We start from the raw sequence: 16,413 nt of genomic DNA, 5'->3' as shown, positions 1-16,413 counted from the left end.
AACAGAAGGTTAATTAATTTTATTTGCCCTTACCCTGTGTATCCCATGGTCTAACTCTATCCACCATATTGAAGAAGCTTGGCCAAAGTCTTTGAGCAGCATTTGAGAGAAAAAAAAAAGAGGGGCAAAAATAGATCCTTGGAGAAAACAGAGGTCGCATTGTGGGAGTAAGTATCAAAACCATTGCATTTGTGTAAGAGTGGATAGATGAAAATGAGAAGGGTGGTCCAACCCAGCAGTATAAAGATGGAAAGGCCCCAGGGGTGAGTGCAGCCATCCACCACAGTGGTTATAGTTAGGCTGAGAAAAATGAGAAGAGAAATAGATGGTATGGGATAATTTTAATTTAATATTTCCACAGCCTTTCGTGTCTGAACAAGATAAAAGACACCAGTCATGCTTGGCGATAATTGCAAAAAACTAATCTTGAATGAAGAAATGTATTGGAATCAAACACGAGTCTACAGACTACCCACAAATTACAGCCATCAAAATCTAAGAAAATGTAAGAGGAAAGGAGTTCCATACAAAGACAGGAAACAGAAAATCATTGGTGTAAAATTTCTTTCCCAGCCCTGCCTCTTCCAAGATGTACTGCATAGTTCGGTTGCCAATGAATGTAAAGGACGATAATTCTAGCCCTATGTAATTAAGTACAACTGTACGTTTTCAGACTGCTTATATTCAGAACACTTATTTTATATTACAAAAGCAAAAAGGTATAAAAATGGAAACAATACACATTATTAGTTGAGAATGGTTTTAATGTACTGGAAACAAGTTTTTTTAAAATACAGTAAAACATGTTTAATGTAATTTTGCCAATATAGATACAATTATCATCTCCTTAACATTTGACTAAATGATTGAACAAACTATCTTCCTGGATTTGCATTCTTTGATGTTGAATTTATACTCATTTATGAACAAACCTTTTACTATGAATAGCTAATAGGCATCACAAAAGTACCTATCCAAAAAAAAAATTCAACACAAGTAACACACTTAATTCAAATAGGTCGTCAGAAAGAGTGAGTCTGTTTAATATAAAACCAGTCAAAAATGCAATATACCGTAGAGAATATTAGATTATTTACAATACACATTCTAAGTTACAGGCAACCAGAATAGCTGACAGAATGCAACTTTAGTACCTGGACGGTGGCATCATGCCAGGACCACGATTGTCACTCATTCGCCGCATGTCTTGATATCCACTGCCTTGAGAATTGGGTCCAGAATGCCAACTGTTCCGTGGGCCTCCTGTATCTCGACCATGACGTTCTATCACTACATGTCTGTTTTCATGATAATGAGATGCCTGGGAAGAGAGGTTGCAATAAATCTGAATACAATAATATTTCAGATTAATTTCAATTTTTTTGCCTCATCGCAAAATTATACCCTTTAAATTTCCACTGGTCAAAAATAAACTGTGACATTTATCACCCGCCCCAGCAATGACATTATGCAAACACAGTGGGAACTATTTTCTATGGAACAACTATCCCAAATGGAAACATATTTGGTACCATGTTACTTAGGAGGTCATTAGAAAGACACCATGATTTAAAGTTTAAAGGAAATTATATAGAACAAAACTGCCCCACATGCATCATCTATCAAGTCCAATTAATGGTTCTCTACCTGAGGATTATTACTTCTGTCCCCAATAGAAGGCCTTCCTCCATCTCGGCTACTGTACCCAGCCATACTGCTGTGACCACTTGGTGGGCCACTTCGCATATTCTGTCCGGACCTCTCTGGCCGTATCCGTTCTCTCTCTCTTGAATTCCTTAATTGTCAAAAATTAGTTAACATTTTCCCCATGATTTCTAAGTAACTCAAGTTAAATTTACCAGCAGTAATTAGTTTTAATCAGCCAGTGTTCCACAAATGAACCTCAAAGTTAAAAACCAGCTAACAGGTATGCAATAATAGATCAGAACAAAGTCTAATCCAATTAATTCAGAAATACAAATCCATTACTCCTAGAGTGTCTTTTAGGGAATTTTATTTGAGACTTATTCAGACTAATGGAAAAGAATACAGCATTCTGCAGCATTAATTTTTTTTTCCCCCCCAAAGTAATGTAAAAGAACCAAGATACATTCTTTGAAAAACAGCAGGTGTAAATCCAAGCTTTTCATAATACCTTTAAACCAGCTTTGGTTTCTCAAACTAGGAAGATAATGATCCCAATTAACATATCAATGAGTCCCAGTGAACCTTATAATTCTGAATTCTAATTCAGAAATAAATCCTCATTGCAGCAATCTCACTGAATTACTGGAAGTAAACCCATAAGTAAAAGCAAATGTCCAGTCAGTCACATTTTTTCTATTAAAATTTTTGTGGGGGTTATTGCTGTAAATAAATCTGACTGATCTTACATGTGAAATCACTTTTTTTTAATTCTAAATATTTGTATTTTTTTTGAAATGACAGGGCTTTTTAGAATGTTAAAATGAGCCCAAAAGTGAAAGTCAATTGTGAAAAAGAAAACCCTTTATGTGCACAATACAAAGATATATGCAAAGTATTTCAACATTACCTCAATTCGCGTTTTGTGGAGCCCATACCACCACTTGGCTTCCAATCATTGGGTCTAGAAGAATTATGATTTGGTCGACTGTGGTGGACTCCATGGTCACCCATCCTAGCTCTATCAGGAAAGCTTCTTGACGGTGACATCTTTTCCAGATGGTTATGACCCCTAGTGCCTCCTGACCGATCCTCAATTGTTACAGTTCGACGGTCATCTCGATCCCGGATTTCTCTCCGCTCATTATTTCCATGAAGTTCATTTCTTTGTTGAGAACTTGGTCTTCGGGAATCACTATATGGTTTTGGATATCTGTTATAGCCAGGATCCTCTCTGCGACTACCAGAACGATTCTTTTTCCCATCTCCTTGATTGTTGTAACGATCTCCTCGCCTGTTCAGTTTAGGGATTAACAACTTGAATTAGCTTCATGAACCAGCCTTCTTAGTTCAGTAGCAGGGATGTTTGTGTATGAACAAACTCTTTCAGGGATTAAAGCAATTGTTGGAAACAGCAGTGTCCCCTCCATCCTAAAAGACAACCCTCATTTAAAAAAAAATGATCCCTAATTCTAGATTCTCTAGAGTCCACTTCCACCCTGTGAAAACTCCTCAGTTACATGTTTCAACCACGTTCCCTCTAACTTGTTAAACTCCATCTGATACAAACCCAGCCGATCCAACTTTTCCTCATAAAACAACCCACCCATTCTAGGTTTTAGTCTAGTTAACCTCTGACTTCCTCCAGCAGATTAACATCATTAAGGAGACCAATTCTGTTACAGCAAGTGAGATATTATCAATGCCTTACATAAGAGGCAATAACCTCCCTACTTTTGTGTTCAATTATCCAAGAAATAAGATATAAAATTCTGTTAGCTTTCCTTATTAACTGCAAAGCCAACATTCTAGCCTTTTGTAATCATGCACTAGAATACCCAGACATCTTTACGTCTCAGAGCTCTGCAATCACTTGCCATTTAGATAAAGTACTTGGGAGACACAAGAGACTGCAGACACTGGAATCTGGAGGAACACACAAAGTGCTGGAGGAACTCAGCGGGTCAGGCAGCATCTATGGAGGGAGATGGACAGTTGACAGTTGAAAGAGGGGAGATAGCCAGTATAAACAGATGGAGGGAAAGGGTGGAGCAAGAGCTGACAGGTGATGGGTGGATCCAGGTGAGGGGGGTGATAGGCAGATGGGTGGGGGGGGGGGGTAGTGGGGGTTAGGGGAGAGGAAATAACGTCAGAAGCTGGAAGTTGATGGGTGGAGGTGACAAAGGGCTGAGGATGATGGAATCTGATGGAAAGGTGGAGCATGGGTTAAAAGGGAAGGAGGTGGGGAGGGGAACCAGTGGGAGGAGAGTGTGGGTGATGGGCAGATAGAGAGGGTGGAAGAGGGGAAAGAGATAGGTTAATGGGGGCTGGGATGGATCAGGAAGAAAAGAGAAAAGAGATCGAGGGGGAGCGGTTACCGGAAGTTTGAGAATTCAACGTTCATGCCTCCAGACACTGCCCAAGCAGAACAGGAGGTGCTGTTCCTCTAATTTGCGTTTAGCCTCGACCTGGCAGTGGACAGACACATTGGTGTGGGAATGAAGAGTGGAATTAAAATGGCTGGCCACCGGGAGATCCTGGCTGGCACGGCAGACAGAGTGAAGGTGCTCGGTGAAGAGGTCACCCAATCTGCATCCTGTCTCACAGATTTAGAGGTCGCAACGGGAACACCCGATGCAATAAATGACACCGCGGGATTCGCTTGTGAAAGCCTGCCTCACCTGAAAGGGCTGTTTATGGCCCTGGATGGTGCTGAGGGAGGTGTAGGGGCAGGCGGTAACACTTTTTGTGGTTGCAGGGGAGAGTGCCTGGGGAGGGAGGGGGAGGGGGATGGGGATGGGTGGGGAGAGATGAGTGGACAAGATAAAATATTTTAAAATGCCAAAATGCATATTTTCACATTTTCCCATGTTATGCTACATTTGCTCGATCTATACCAGAGCTTCCTATTGTCCTCCACAGCTTACTTTCCCATCAGCAAATTGAGCATCCAGACTTTAGGTGGCTTCATCCAAGTCATTTACATAAATTGATAAAAGAGGCAGCTCCAGCATCAATCCTTGAGGCCCACCACTAGTTACATCACAAGATCTATTTCTGCCTACTCTCAGTTTCTTGTTAGTCAATCTATTCTCACCAATACATTGCCTCCTACACCAAGAGCCTTTATTTTCCCCAACAACCCTTGAAGTAGCACCTCACCAAATGCCTTCTGGAAATCTAATTTAGTACATCCACAAGTGCGCCTCCATCCACAGAACATGTTACTTCTTCAAAGAACTTCAATAAAATTGGTCAAACATGATTTTTCTTTCACAAAACCATATTGACTTTTCGTGGTGACTCTGAATTAACCCAAGCGTCCTGCCATAACTTTTGAAAGCGGCTTCTAACATCTTCCCTATGAGATGTTAAACCAACTGGTTCATACTTTCCTGCTTTGTCTCCCTCCCTTATTGGAAAAAAAAAGCATTATTCAAATCAATTATGCAGCAACATCAGGTTTCATTTGGTGTGGTCAAAAACCAGCACTCACCTATCAAATGCAGACGGCACCCTGTGGTCAAAATCATTGTAACGGTTTGGCTCTTGACGACTGTATTCAGAACTGTGACTAAAACGGACATCATTGTCCATGGCCCTCCTTTTATGATCATTCCAGTAGGGTTCATCACGCCTACATTTTATGACATTGAGAGATTTTAATCAGAGGATATTCCAGCTTTGAAACATCTCAAAAGTAAACTTTTCATTAAAAATCAAGCATCACAACAGCTACACAATTAAATACAGAGCCAATTTCCAAATTTTACATTTATAAAATCTGCTTTTTACAGCTGTGTTATTATGGAGGTTTCTAATATTAAAATAAAATCTACGGCTTATAGCCTAACAAAGCCTTAAATGTATTAAGATTCCCAGATTTATATGATACCCTTGAACTCGCAAAACACACATAATGGATGGGGAACTAAAAATAAAACAAAGTGATTCAGATTTAAACGAATGAGGCTTCATACTGCAATACAATGCTAAAGGATTTTGCCAAGACAGATAACATCAAGGCTTGAGAATGAAATCAAGGAATAAGAGTATTGAAGGAGATAAAAGATGCCGATGGGAAATAAAAGTATTGAAGGAGAGATAGCAATGAGGAATGGATACATAAATGGATTTGACCACATCCAATCTTGTCAAACAGTTCTTAATAAACAGAACATTGTATATATGCAAAATAACTATTACTTCGATAACCCTAACAAAGTTGTAAGGATAATAAAGCTCACTAGTATAACACTTATAAATCAAAATCAGCAAAAGCCTATCCATCAAATGCACAGAGTAAGTCATCAAAGTTATGCCCTATTGAGAACCAAGACATTTTTTTAATAAATCCAATGAGAACACGAAAGATTTTCCAGTAATTCTGTCATGTTATAACATACCTATTGTCTACGTCATGTGGCCTTTTTAAAGAGTTTCTTCTTTCTTGTTCGTACCGGAGTTGCTCTTGTTGCCTACGGAGTTCTTCACGTTCCCGGGCAATACGCTCTATTTCCTTACGACGTTCCTAAATAAACAGAAGTTTTATTTGTTTTCCTGAACCATGACTATTTATCGTCTTGTCAACACACTATTCTCCACCCTTGAACCTACTGATATACATTTGTGACATTAACAGACAGGAGGCACTTTTATGGAATGACAAGCTCTAGTCCAACAAGAGACTCTACACTACTGAAGCAGCTCTGAAATTCGCTTGCTAACACACAGGAAATGAAATTATGCTTTAAAGTTTAAGTATTTGAGAATGGTTTTTTTTTAAGATGTATAGCATTGCAAAACAATGTCAGTCGTTATCTTGCTGTATTAAGGTTTTGAGTCAGAACTATTGAACTAATACATGAATAGAAAATATTGAAAATGTACTTGGGCAATGATGCACGGCAACAAGAGGAAAATGTACACAAAATGGGAACAGTGAATATTGATAAGAAATCATTTACCTCCACATTGAGGAAGCAGGAAAAAGGGTGCGAGAGGGGAGAAAACAGCACGGCACCATCAATACTGGAAAAGGGTCCAACGCATCACAAACAAAGTTTGATACAGAACCAAGAGATTAGGGCAACTAGGCAAAGACTTGGCCCAAGAGATATTTTAAAGTAAAACAGTGAGCTAGAGGGGTTTTGAGAAGGAAGTTCGGAGTGTAGAGGTTTGACAGCTGAATGCACGACCATCAATGGCAAAGATACTAAATTCAGAGGTTTAAAAAAGCCAGAATATGAGCGCAAATATCTGAAAGGGTTGGAGAACATTAAAAAGATGGAGAACGAAGAAGGAAATTGAAAGTAAGGATGTGAATTTTAAGGATCAAGACATTGTTGAAGGGGATTCAGTGTAGAACAGCAAGCACAGGACTCTTGGATGAACGAGATTCGGTGAGACTATGGAATGAGCTTGTTTATGGTGGTAGAACTAGATGGGTTAGTAATGCGCAGAAATACTCAAGTCACAAAGTAACAAAGGCAACGATCACGTTTTCATCTCTCATTCCTTTGAGCTTCCTAAGTAGCAATGACACGGAGGTCATGCAAATCAGGAGCAACATATTTGGCATTTTAATTCGCCTCTCTAATCTTTGTTCTTAATATCTTGTCTTTTACATTATAAACTTTATCTCATTCTCTCCCTCCACCCTTCCCCATTGTCCCTGTACCATACTTAAACATTGCTACACGTTAAACTTTTAAAAATTCTGATGGTAGATCATCATCCCATTTCTCTGCAGATTGACCTGCTGAATCTTTTGAGCGTTTTCTTTAATTTCATATTTCCAGCAACCTCATTTTTGTTTGTTTTATTGAACTGTTGTCCAATCCTATCCATCAGTTTAGATTTAATAAAACTCTGATAATCAAGCATGCATTATTTGGAGATCCTGATGGTTCGGTATCTGGATCACTCATTAGATTGGGATGTGAGCCTGGGGCCCCAGAGTGCGAGTCAGGACTGCGACTGGAGGTGGTGAAGCAGAGTGTGGCTCAAGGCCAGGAGTGGGTTCCAGAACCCAGGGTTAGGAATGTGGACAGGTCTGCAGCTAGAGTGGGGATCTGGAGTGCTTGTATATTTCTCAATCCCTTTAAATTCAACAGATTTACTGGAAAACTTATTATACTACAGTGTAGTGTGTAAAAGAAATGAAAATAAATGTCTGAGTTGGATATTATTAGGAGTAAGATCCAAAACTCCAGGAAATGTACTACCAAAGTCCCAAAGGTGGCGAATTATCAGAGATTTATTGTATCACTTTAACCATAAAAATTCTCAGTTGTGATGTACCCAACACTGCAGTCTGGAACTTGAACTAAAAGTTCATGAAGTTCAAACATAATGATAAATCATTGTTATTAACATACTAAGTTACATTCAACTGCTGCGCAATTTGGGAATTCAATCTTATATCTCATGAAATACAGTGTCTTTAATAGCACATCATTAACTCAGTGTGACACCCGGGGGGGGGGGGGGTGGTGGAGAGGGGTAATTGCATAAAATTAACAGTTTAGGGCCCATGAACTCAATAAATTTTGAATTAAATTAGACCTTAAGAGTTGCATGTTGCATTTGGGATCCAAGTACCAGAGTTAATGATGAAGGTTAGTACACACATTCCCTTATGCTGATTTCCTAGTCTAACCTTGCTAAAGAAAATCCCAACGTGGCCTGCTATTTTTCAAGTGGGTAAAGAAGAAAGCACAGAAGTTTAAAAAAAAAGTCCATGCTCAAACACAAACTGTAAAAAAAAGGGAACACATTACGTTGGAAGGAACAGCAAGCAGCTAGAATACAAAGTCAAATTTGCATTTATCCTGTCAGTTTCTCATCAAGAATAAATCATTGAAGAAATTTTTCCATGATCCTCAACAACCTATCCAGCTAACATGATTTTGATAGCACCCCTATCCTATCTTGGGATGACCAGAGATTAGTTAAAAGGAAAAAGCCCACCTCTTGCTCCACACCCTTTCCACCATAAACTACAGAATCAAATATTGCCCATAGAACACAGATCAGTACAGCACAGCAACAGGCTCTAGGGCCCACAATATCTGCGCCAATCATGATGTCAAATTAAATTAAACCCATCTGCCTGCACGTTCCATATTCCTTCATTCCCTGCATGTTCATGTGTCTGTCTAAATGCCTCTTAAAAATGTTGCTGTCATATCCTTTTCCACCACGCCCAGCAGCATGTTCCAGGCACCTACCAGTGTGTGTGTGCGCGCGCGCGCGAGAGCGAGAGGCAGAAATAACGGGACGACCTTTCCCCCCTCTCACCTTCAACCTGTGCCCTCTAACTTTTGAGATTTCCACCCTGGGAAAAAGACTTTGACTATATAACCTATCTATGCCTTTCAAATTTTATATCCTTCTATCAAATCCATCCCTCAGCCTCTGACACGCTGTGAAAACTATCCCTTTGTCCAACCTGGATTAGACAGTATTATAGCAAATACTCTCTAATTCAGGCAACATCCTGGTGAACCTCTTCTGCCCTTCACATCCTTCCTGTACACACAGCGACCAGAACTCCACACAATACTCCAGATGTAGCCTAACCGAAGTTTTATACAGCTATAACATGCCTTCCCGACTTTAAACGCAACACCCCGTCCGATGAAGGCAAACATTCCATATGCCTTCTTTACCACCCTATCTATTTGTGTTACCACTTTCAGCGAGCTGTGAACTTGCACCCCAAGATCTCTCTGTACATCAGTGCTCTTAAGGGTCCTGCCATTTACCGTATATTCCCCCTTACATTTTGTTACGAGCCAGGTTGCTACTTGGTGAATGTCCCTTTAAGGCACCTGGACAGTAGTGTAGTAGTACGTGCGCATGTGGTGTTACCTGACGACGGCAAAACTATAACTGGAGCGTACTGACTGTTGCACAGAGACAGAGAGCGAGCGACAGACAGACAGCAAGTGACAGAGAGCGAGCTGGTCTCTGTATCTATGGATGAAGATCAATAGCTGTGACTGTCACTATAATATCTATGTATGGGTGTTTGGAGCAATCTGTGGAGTCCACTTTGTCATCAACCTGTACTGGAAAGCAGGTATTTCTGTGGCCGGCCACGAATCGAATGCCCTAGGTGTGGCAGATACTTCAGAACAAAGCAATGGAGATCATTGGTGACTGAGGTGTCGTATGGGTCCCATCGTGGAACATGTGGATTTCGTAAATTCTCTCTACAACCTACTGTGGTTTTTCCAAAAGTCTTTGCTCATCGTCCTACCTTGACTTGCTGAACTGAACTTTGAGAACTATTCCTAGACTTGGGGTTTGGGAATGTGCCACACACACACACACACACACACTTCGAGTTCATATGTTTGGGGTCAATGTTCAATATCTAACGTTTTTATTTCTCTTATTATTACAAATAGTTATTAACAAATAGATTCTAACACTTATACATGGCTCATTGTGTTTCTGTTGTTGCTGGTACGTAACAAAATTGGGGGCTCGTCTAGGATCGATCCCAAGATTGACAAGAGTGGTCTGAGATCGAACTCAAGACTGGTACGAGAGGTCCAGTAACGTAACTGCTGGTACGTAACGTGCTGGTATGTAACAATTTGACCTCCCAAAGAGCAACACCTCAAACTTGTCTGGAATAAACTCCACCTGCCATTTCTCTGCCCACATCTCCAACTGATCTACCGTATATCCTGCTGCATCCTTTGACAACTTTTTTCACTATCCACAAGGCCACTAAGTTTTGTCTTGTCTGCAAACTTACTCATCACCCCATCTACATTTTTGTCCAAATCATTTGTATATCACCAGAGAATAATGGAGAATCTGTTCACCTGTTCTATACGTATGCGTTCTCTTTCTAGTCGTTCCCGTTCCATCCTTTCCCTTTCAAGCTTTTGTTTCTCAATTTCTAACCGTTCTCTCTCTCGCTGCAACCGATCACGTTCCTCACGTTCACGAATCATACGAATGCGTTCCCGCTCACGACGCTGTCTTTCAGCTATTTCGCGTCGCCTAGTTAACAATAAGTACACACTTGACAAATGCAGAGTGGATATGGCAGAACAGATCACTTGTTCCAAGCAAAACGGTCTGCATGGTGTTCAGAAATAACACAGTCAGAATAAGTAGCTTCGTAGTTACCAATTTGTTTGTATAGTGCAAGTGAAAATGTAAAACTTGAGCTCTTTTGGAAGCTAGACTAAAAGTCACTAAGTACTGCACTTGTCCACGGCCTCCCAACTTCCACGCTGATTTTTGGTGATTATTTTGGGTTGTCTACCATGCCCCTGCGTGGCCCTCTGCAACTTCTTGTAACACAAGAAGATTTTGATGCAAAAACTGGAATAAGTTTAAAAATGCAAAGAATCCCATACAGCAGGCTGGTCCAGAAGGTTAAGGCACATGGGATCCAAGGCAGGCTGGCTAATTGGATTCAAAATTGGCTTGGTGATAAGAGGCAGAGGGAGATAATGGAAGGCTGCTTTTCTGATTGGAAGTCTGCAACCAGTCGTGCACCACAGGATCAGTGCGGGGACCCTTGTCGTTTGTGATTTTCGATAATGACTTGGATGTGAAGGTCGGAGGAATGATTAATAATTTTGCATTAAAAATTGGTGGTGTTATGGATAGCAAGGAAGGTTTTCTAGGACAACAGCAGGATAGCGATCAGGTGGAAAGTTAGCAGATGGAATCAGACGTGAGGTGGTGCATTTTGATAAGTCAAATAGGGGTAGGACTTGTACGGTAAATGGTTGGGCCTTAGGGATTGTTATTGAACAGAAGGACTTTGGGGTTCAAGTCCATAATTCCCTTAAGTGACAACACAAGTAAATAGAGTGCTAATACGGCATGCTTGCCTTCATAAGATGGGGCAAAAAATATAAAATTTGAGATGTTTTGTTGCAGCTTTACAATACTGGTTAGACTACACTTAGAGGAGTATTGTGTGCAGTTCTGGTGAACACTGCAAGGAGGATGTGGTCGCACTAGAGAGAGTGCAGAGAAAAATTCACCAGGATGTTGCCTGGATTAGAGGACTTTATTCATGGGAAGAGACTGGGTAGGATAGGCTTGTTTTCCCTGGAGCAAAGGCGGCCAAGGGGGGCCCTGAGAGAAGTTTATAACATTATAAAGAGGCAATGGAGGGTGGATAGTCAGAATCTTTTTCCCATGGTAGGGATATCAAAAACAAGAGGGCAGAGGTTTAATGTGAGAGGAAGGTTTAAAGGGGATTTGAAGAGAAAGTTTTTAAAAAGGAGAATGGTTAATTTGTGGAACCTTTTCTCAAAGGAGATGGTGGAATCAGATACAATCACCACACTGAAGAGACATCTAGAAAGGCACTTGAATAAGGCACAGAACGGTACTCACTTAATGAGAATAAGTGGGGTTAGTGTAGATGGGTAGAAAGGTCAGCATGGACGGAGGGCCGAAGGGCTCATTTCTATGCTGTACAACTCTGATTCTAAAACAGTGTGGTGAACTCACAGGATCAAATCCAACCAAGATTAAGGGGCACTAGGCACCAGCGCTTGGTCTCCAATATGAAAAGATTCATGATTTCAGGACATCATAAATGAGTTTTTCCAGCCAATGAACTTCCTTTCAAAATGCTGTCACTGTTGTCATTGCAGGAAACAAAGCAACGTATTTGCACACAGCTGGTTCCTACAAACATATGCAACAATGATGAGCTTTTTTTTTTAAATATATAGGTATTTAACAAAGTTAAACCAACTTGGAGAATTCCCCATTGGTCTCAGAAATGTTATCATGGGATCACCTGAGAATGCAGGTAGGACTCCACTTTAATAACCTAGGCATCCTAGGCAATGCAACACTCCCTCAGTGCTGCATTAGAACATCAATGCTAATTTAATGCTCAAGTCTCCTCATTGGGACTTGGATTCCAATTTAGCTGAAGGAGCAGAATCACTGAGCCATAGCTGATGCCATTAGAGATTATCTGAATAATTACAATAAATACAAACAGTCCAAACAAATGTAAGTTTGTGGTATGAAAAAGCCTGTTCTATATTCCCTCTCATGAGTTGTAAACCTCCATGTACCTTCTTAATTCTATTGCACGTCGGATGCGCTCCAGTCGAATTAAACGCTCACGGATCTTTTGCTGTTTTATTTTCTCAAATGGCAGAATATCCTTTCTCTCCTTGGAGTTTGGTTTAATTGGAATACGTTTTTCTCTACTTCTAGAAGTCGATGCCTATAAAATATTAGTAAAGACAAGATATTTATTGAATCACCATCATACCTTCAAAAATGTTAATGATAATTTTCTTAATGTATGCTCCTATTCCACCGATAAATCAAGTCAATGTTGATGTATCCACCACTTTGTTTAGGCTGCTTTGTTGACAGAATATACCATCGGTGAAGCAGCCAAATAACAAACATTCAAAGTTAGAATTCAAGTGTCTTTCTGCACATTCCAAATGTTTGATGATTCAGCTGCTCCAAATACAACCTTGAAAAACCAATTTTTTACACTTTTATGGAAAATTCAGAAACGCCTTTCTAGAACAAAGCAAAGCTAAGTCTTGTATATTTTCAGTCCTTTTTTTTTCTCTCAAGTCTGTAGCTGGGAGTACCCACAGATTAAAATCTCTTGAGATTCTTCCAAGGCCAACCAAAGCAGATTGAGTAAAGAGAGCTTATTATTCCCCTTATCATCATCCCATTCCTGCTAAATAGCCTTGAGGACTTTTGGAATGAACTGGCCTGAAATTCAGTCAGTGGAAAGATAATGGTATTTGCAGCTGACATCACAGGAAACTGCCCAAATCATCTAGTAGTTACTATGGCATGGGACTTTGTCATTTAATATCATCAAGCACACACTGAAGAGTTCTAACAGTTAGCAAGCCATGAAATAAACAATGTTGTTTTTAGTTATTAGGTTAAACAGTTAAAAGAGCACAAGGTAAAAATTTCAATATACACTTGTTCTTCCCGTGGTGTCTGAAATAGCGACCATAAAAATATTCTAAATTAAATTTCAAAGCATTTACCGCAACAAATTAAAATAGTTCTGCGTATATGTGGATTGCAAGTTCATGAAGACTAGAAAAATTACCAAGCAGAACAACAGCATTAAAGTTCATCCACACCTCACAAAAAAATGTAATATATGCAGGATGGAGACGCAAGAAAGAATGCAGATGCTGGGAATCTGGACCAACAAATACAAAATGTTGGAGGAACTCAGCAGGTCGGGCAGCATCTACGGAGGGAAATAAACAGTCGACGTTTTGAGCCAAAACCCTTCATCAGAACTGCAAAGTAAGAGGGCAGAAGCCAGAATAAAAGGGTAGGAGGAGGAGGGGGAGGAGCACGAGCTAGCAGGTGATAGGTGTAGGGTATTTTGCAGTTAGAATAGTTTATAAATATCTTAAGTTGTCAATTTCCTGATTTTCTGGAAATCACACTGAAAAACAGTACACCCCATGGAGAAGCAGGGAATCAATGACAGCAGCTACTGAACTTGCATATTAACTGTCTTTGGGCAGTCCCCAGAAGTCACTGTCAGTTTCGTTGTCTGTTGTAATGGCACTAAACATAAAAGGTTTAAGCATCATACAACAGAAAATTCCTCTCTAATGTGTTGAAAATTACAAGCTTATAGCTGCCTTTCATAATCTGTTTTGAGAAAATTCAAGTAAAAGTAGACTGATTGACTTGCCAAACATTTGGAACAAACTTTTAAAAGGACGTATAATGAATTTTTTTTTTTTTTTTTTTTTTTTTTTTTTTTTACACACACATTGTGCTTTATCCCCCAAGGATCTTTACCTGCTCACTCTTGACTTTCTTTGCAGTTTTCACACTAACAACTGGTTCACCTTTAGCCATGTCTATAACCACCATCCGATGAGGACTCTTCACATCTAAAAAGACAAATGGAATATTCATGGAAAGTTAATGAAATATGACAGCTATCAATTACCCAGCATCTTTAAGACTATTAATTCCTTTTGAAATTCATGACAGGTAATAGAGCAAAAAAAAAGTGTTTCAACTCTGGACACAATCTTTGGTCACAAAAAAAAAATTACAATTTAAAGTATTTCACATTATACACAGAGATACATACTCTTTCGCCTTTTCTCTTCCATTTTTTTGGAATGGCTGTGGTTAATACTCATTGTGCTTTCTTTCTCATCCTTTTTACTTTCTGGCTTCTTTGTGAAACTTGACCCATCCTTGCTTTCTTTTCTTTCCCCAGGTTTGTCGGTTTTCTTATCCTCTTTTTTGGAAGAAACTTGGGCCCTTTATGTTTAGGATCAGACAAGTTAAATAATGAAATTAATAGGCTCACTCATATTACAACATTTTCTAAGACTGGCCTGAACATTAATCTGAAGTTACAATAAAAACAGTTCAAGATTAAGTACAGAGTGTTGAAATAATTTGAGTAGTTCATGCACTCAAAAATTTCCTAAGGTATGGCTTACGGTCAGCGGCAGGAAGAGACAACAGAAACCACTCTGTAAAACCACCACCTATGATCCAGAATCAAAGCTGTAATCTGACAGTTGACATAACCAAATTTAATTGCAATATACAGTGGAAATTGTTGACTTAAGGCTACAACCATAATTGTAACAATTTTAAGTCAACATTTAATCTTGCTTCCCTCCAGAACACAAACATTACCACAGACATTTAATTCTGGCCAGTATGCTTTGTGGTTTGGAAGCATGAGAACCTTGTAGAACATGGTTTTGATTTGGCGCAAAAAAAGAAGGCAAATTCATCCCAATCCAAAAACTTAATAGGTTACTAGATTCCGTGAATTGAATGCCATAAAAATCTTGCAATCCACAAACCATACCACCCTCAATAAATCTACTTGGAGCAGATGTTGGTGATTCACTAAATAACTCCTCTTACAAACCATACAAGACAAAATTGCCCATGGCCAGATTATTGGTTCTTTTAATCCAGTTAAAGTTTAAAAGCAATGAAGCTCTATTACTTGCAAATGGTGGGCACAAATACTATTATTGCTTAAATAAGTACCAGACTAATTGATCTCAGCTGGCATATATCATCACATAATTGGCCTCCAAGAACTAGAATTAAGAAGGAAGAAACAGCAATACAAGTTGTTGTTTCTGATTGCTAACCAGCAATTCCAATTTAAGTGTTTCTGTTTTGACAGAGTCAGGCTTGACCATGATATTTCAGTGTTTAATAATTGGACATGTTTACTAATCAGGCTCAGATATGAAAAATAACACTTGGGTGAGAATCAGAAAGCCAATCAATATCAAAAGTGACAAGCCTTTTAAGAGTAGAGAAAAATTATGGAAAATGTAAATTGATTAAATGAGGAAGAAAGCTGATAGGAATGAATAAGTAGATAAATGTTGAAAGGAGCCTTCTTTTCGCAAATCTGAATCATTAGCCACCATACACTTACTTGCTACTGGCCTTTCCACTAGCTGAACTCTTTTTATCACTACTACTTCTGCTTGAACTCATCTTTCCAGTCCCATCTTTTGTTGTGGATTCTTTTTTAAAGGGATCATTTTTAACCTGCATGAACAAATGATAAATGGAATTATTTTGGAAAAAGATCAAAATGCAATCACTTCAAATGCAACTACAGGCTACAATTTTAGGATTAGACAAAATTCTCAGTTGCAGAACTGCTTTCCAAGAAAAATGACGCTATCTGTAAATAATAAAAATAGTAGGTACTGAAATGACAAGCAGATTCCAGGATCAGCACAT

At 39.3% G+C, this 16,413-nt stretch overlaps 1 protein-coding gene across 4 annotated transcripts in view; it reads right to left on the bottom strand.

Annotated features, from left to right (window-relative positions):
- Nucleotides 1-16,413, bottom strand: part of sltm (SAFB-like, transcription modulator) — a 52,458-nt gene that overhangs the window by 5,866 nt on the left and 30,179 nt on the right. For 2 of the 4 annotated variants that reach the window (XM_052040634.1, XM_052040635.1), the window contains exons 11-20: nt 16,100-16,215; nt 14,768-14,943; nt 14,467-14,561; nt 12,726-12,880; nt 10,488-10,668; nt 6,051-6,175; nt 5,141-5,281; nt 2,555-2,938; nt 1,648-1,795; nt 1,155-1,321 (exon numbers count right to left, since the gene is read on the bottom strand). In XM_052040634.1, coding sequence (XP_051896594.1) covers nt 1,155-1,321; nt 1,648-1,795; nt 2,555-2,938; nt 5,141-5,281; nt 6,051-6,175; nt 10,488-10,668; nt 12,726-12,880; nt 14,467-14,561; nt 14,768-14,943; nt 16,100-16,215 — 1,688 coding nt within the window. Of the gene's footprint in view, nt 1-746; nt 1,322-1,647; nt 1,796-2,554; nt 2,939-5,140; nt 5,282-6,050; nt 6,176-10,487; nt 10,669-12,725; nt 12,881-14,466; nt 14,562-14,767; nt 14,944-16,099; nt 16,216-16,413 lie in introns of those variants that run through there. The other 2 variants (XM_052040636.1, XM_052040637.1) reach the window with 2 other exon arrangements.

The sequence above is a fragment of the Pristis pectinata genome, chromosome 28 (assembly GCF_009764475.1).
Source record: "Pristis pectinata isolate sPriPec2 chromosome 28, sPriPec2.1.pri, whole genome shotgun sequence".
In the NCBI taxonomy this organism is placed as follows: domain Eukaryota; kingdom Metazoa; phylum Chordata; class Chondrichthyes; order Rhinopristiformes; family Pristidae; genus Pristis; species Pristis pectinata.
This window is presented reverse-complemented; position numbering and strand designations above follow the sequence as displayed.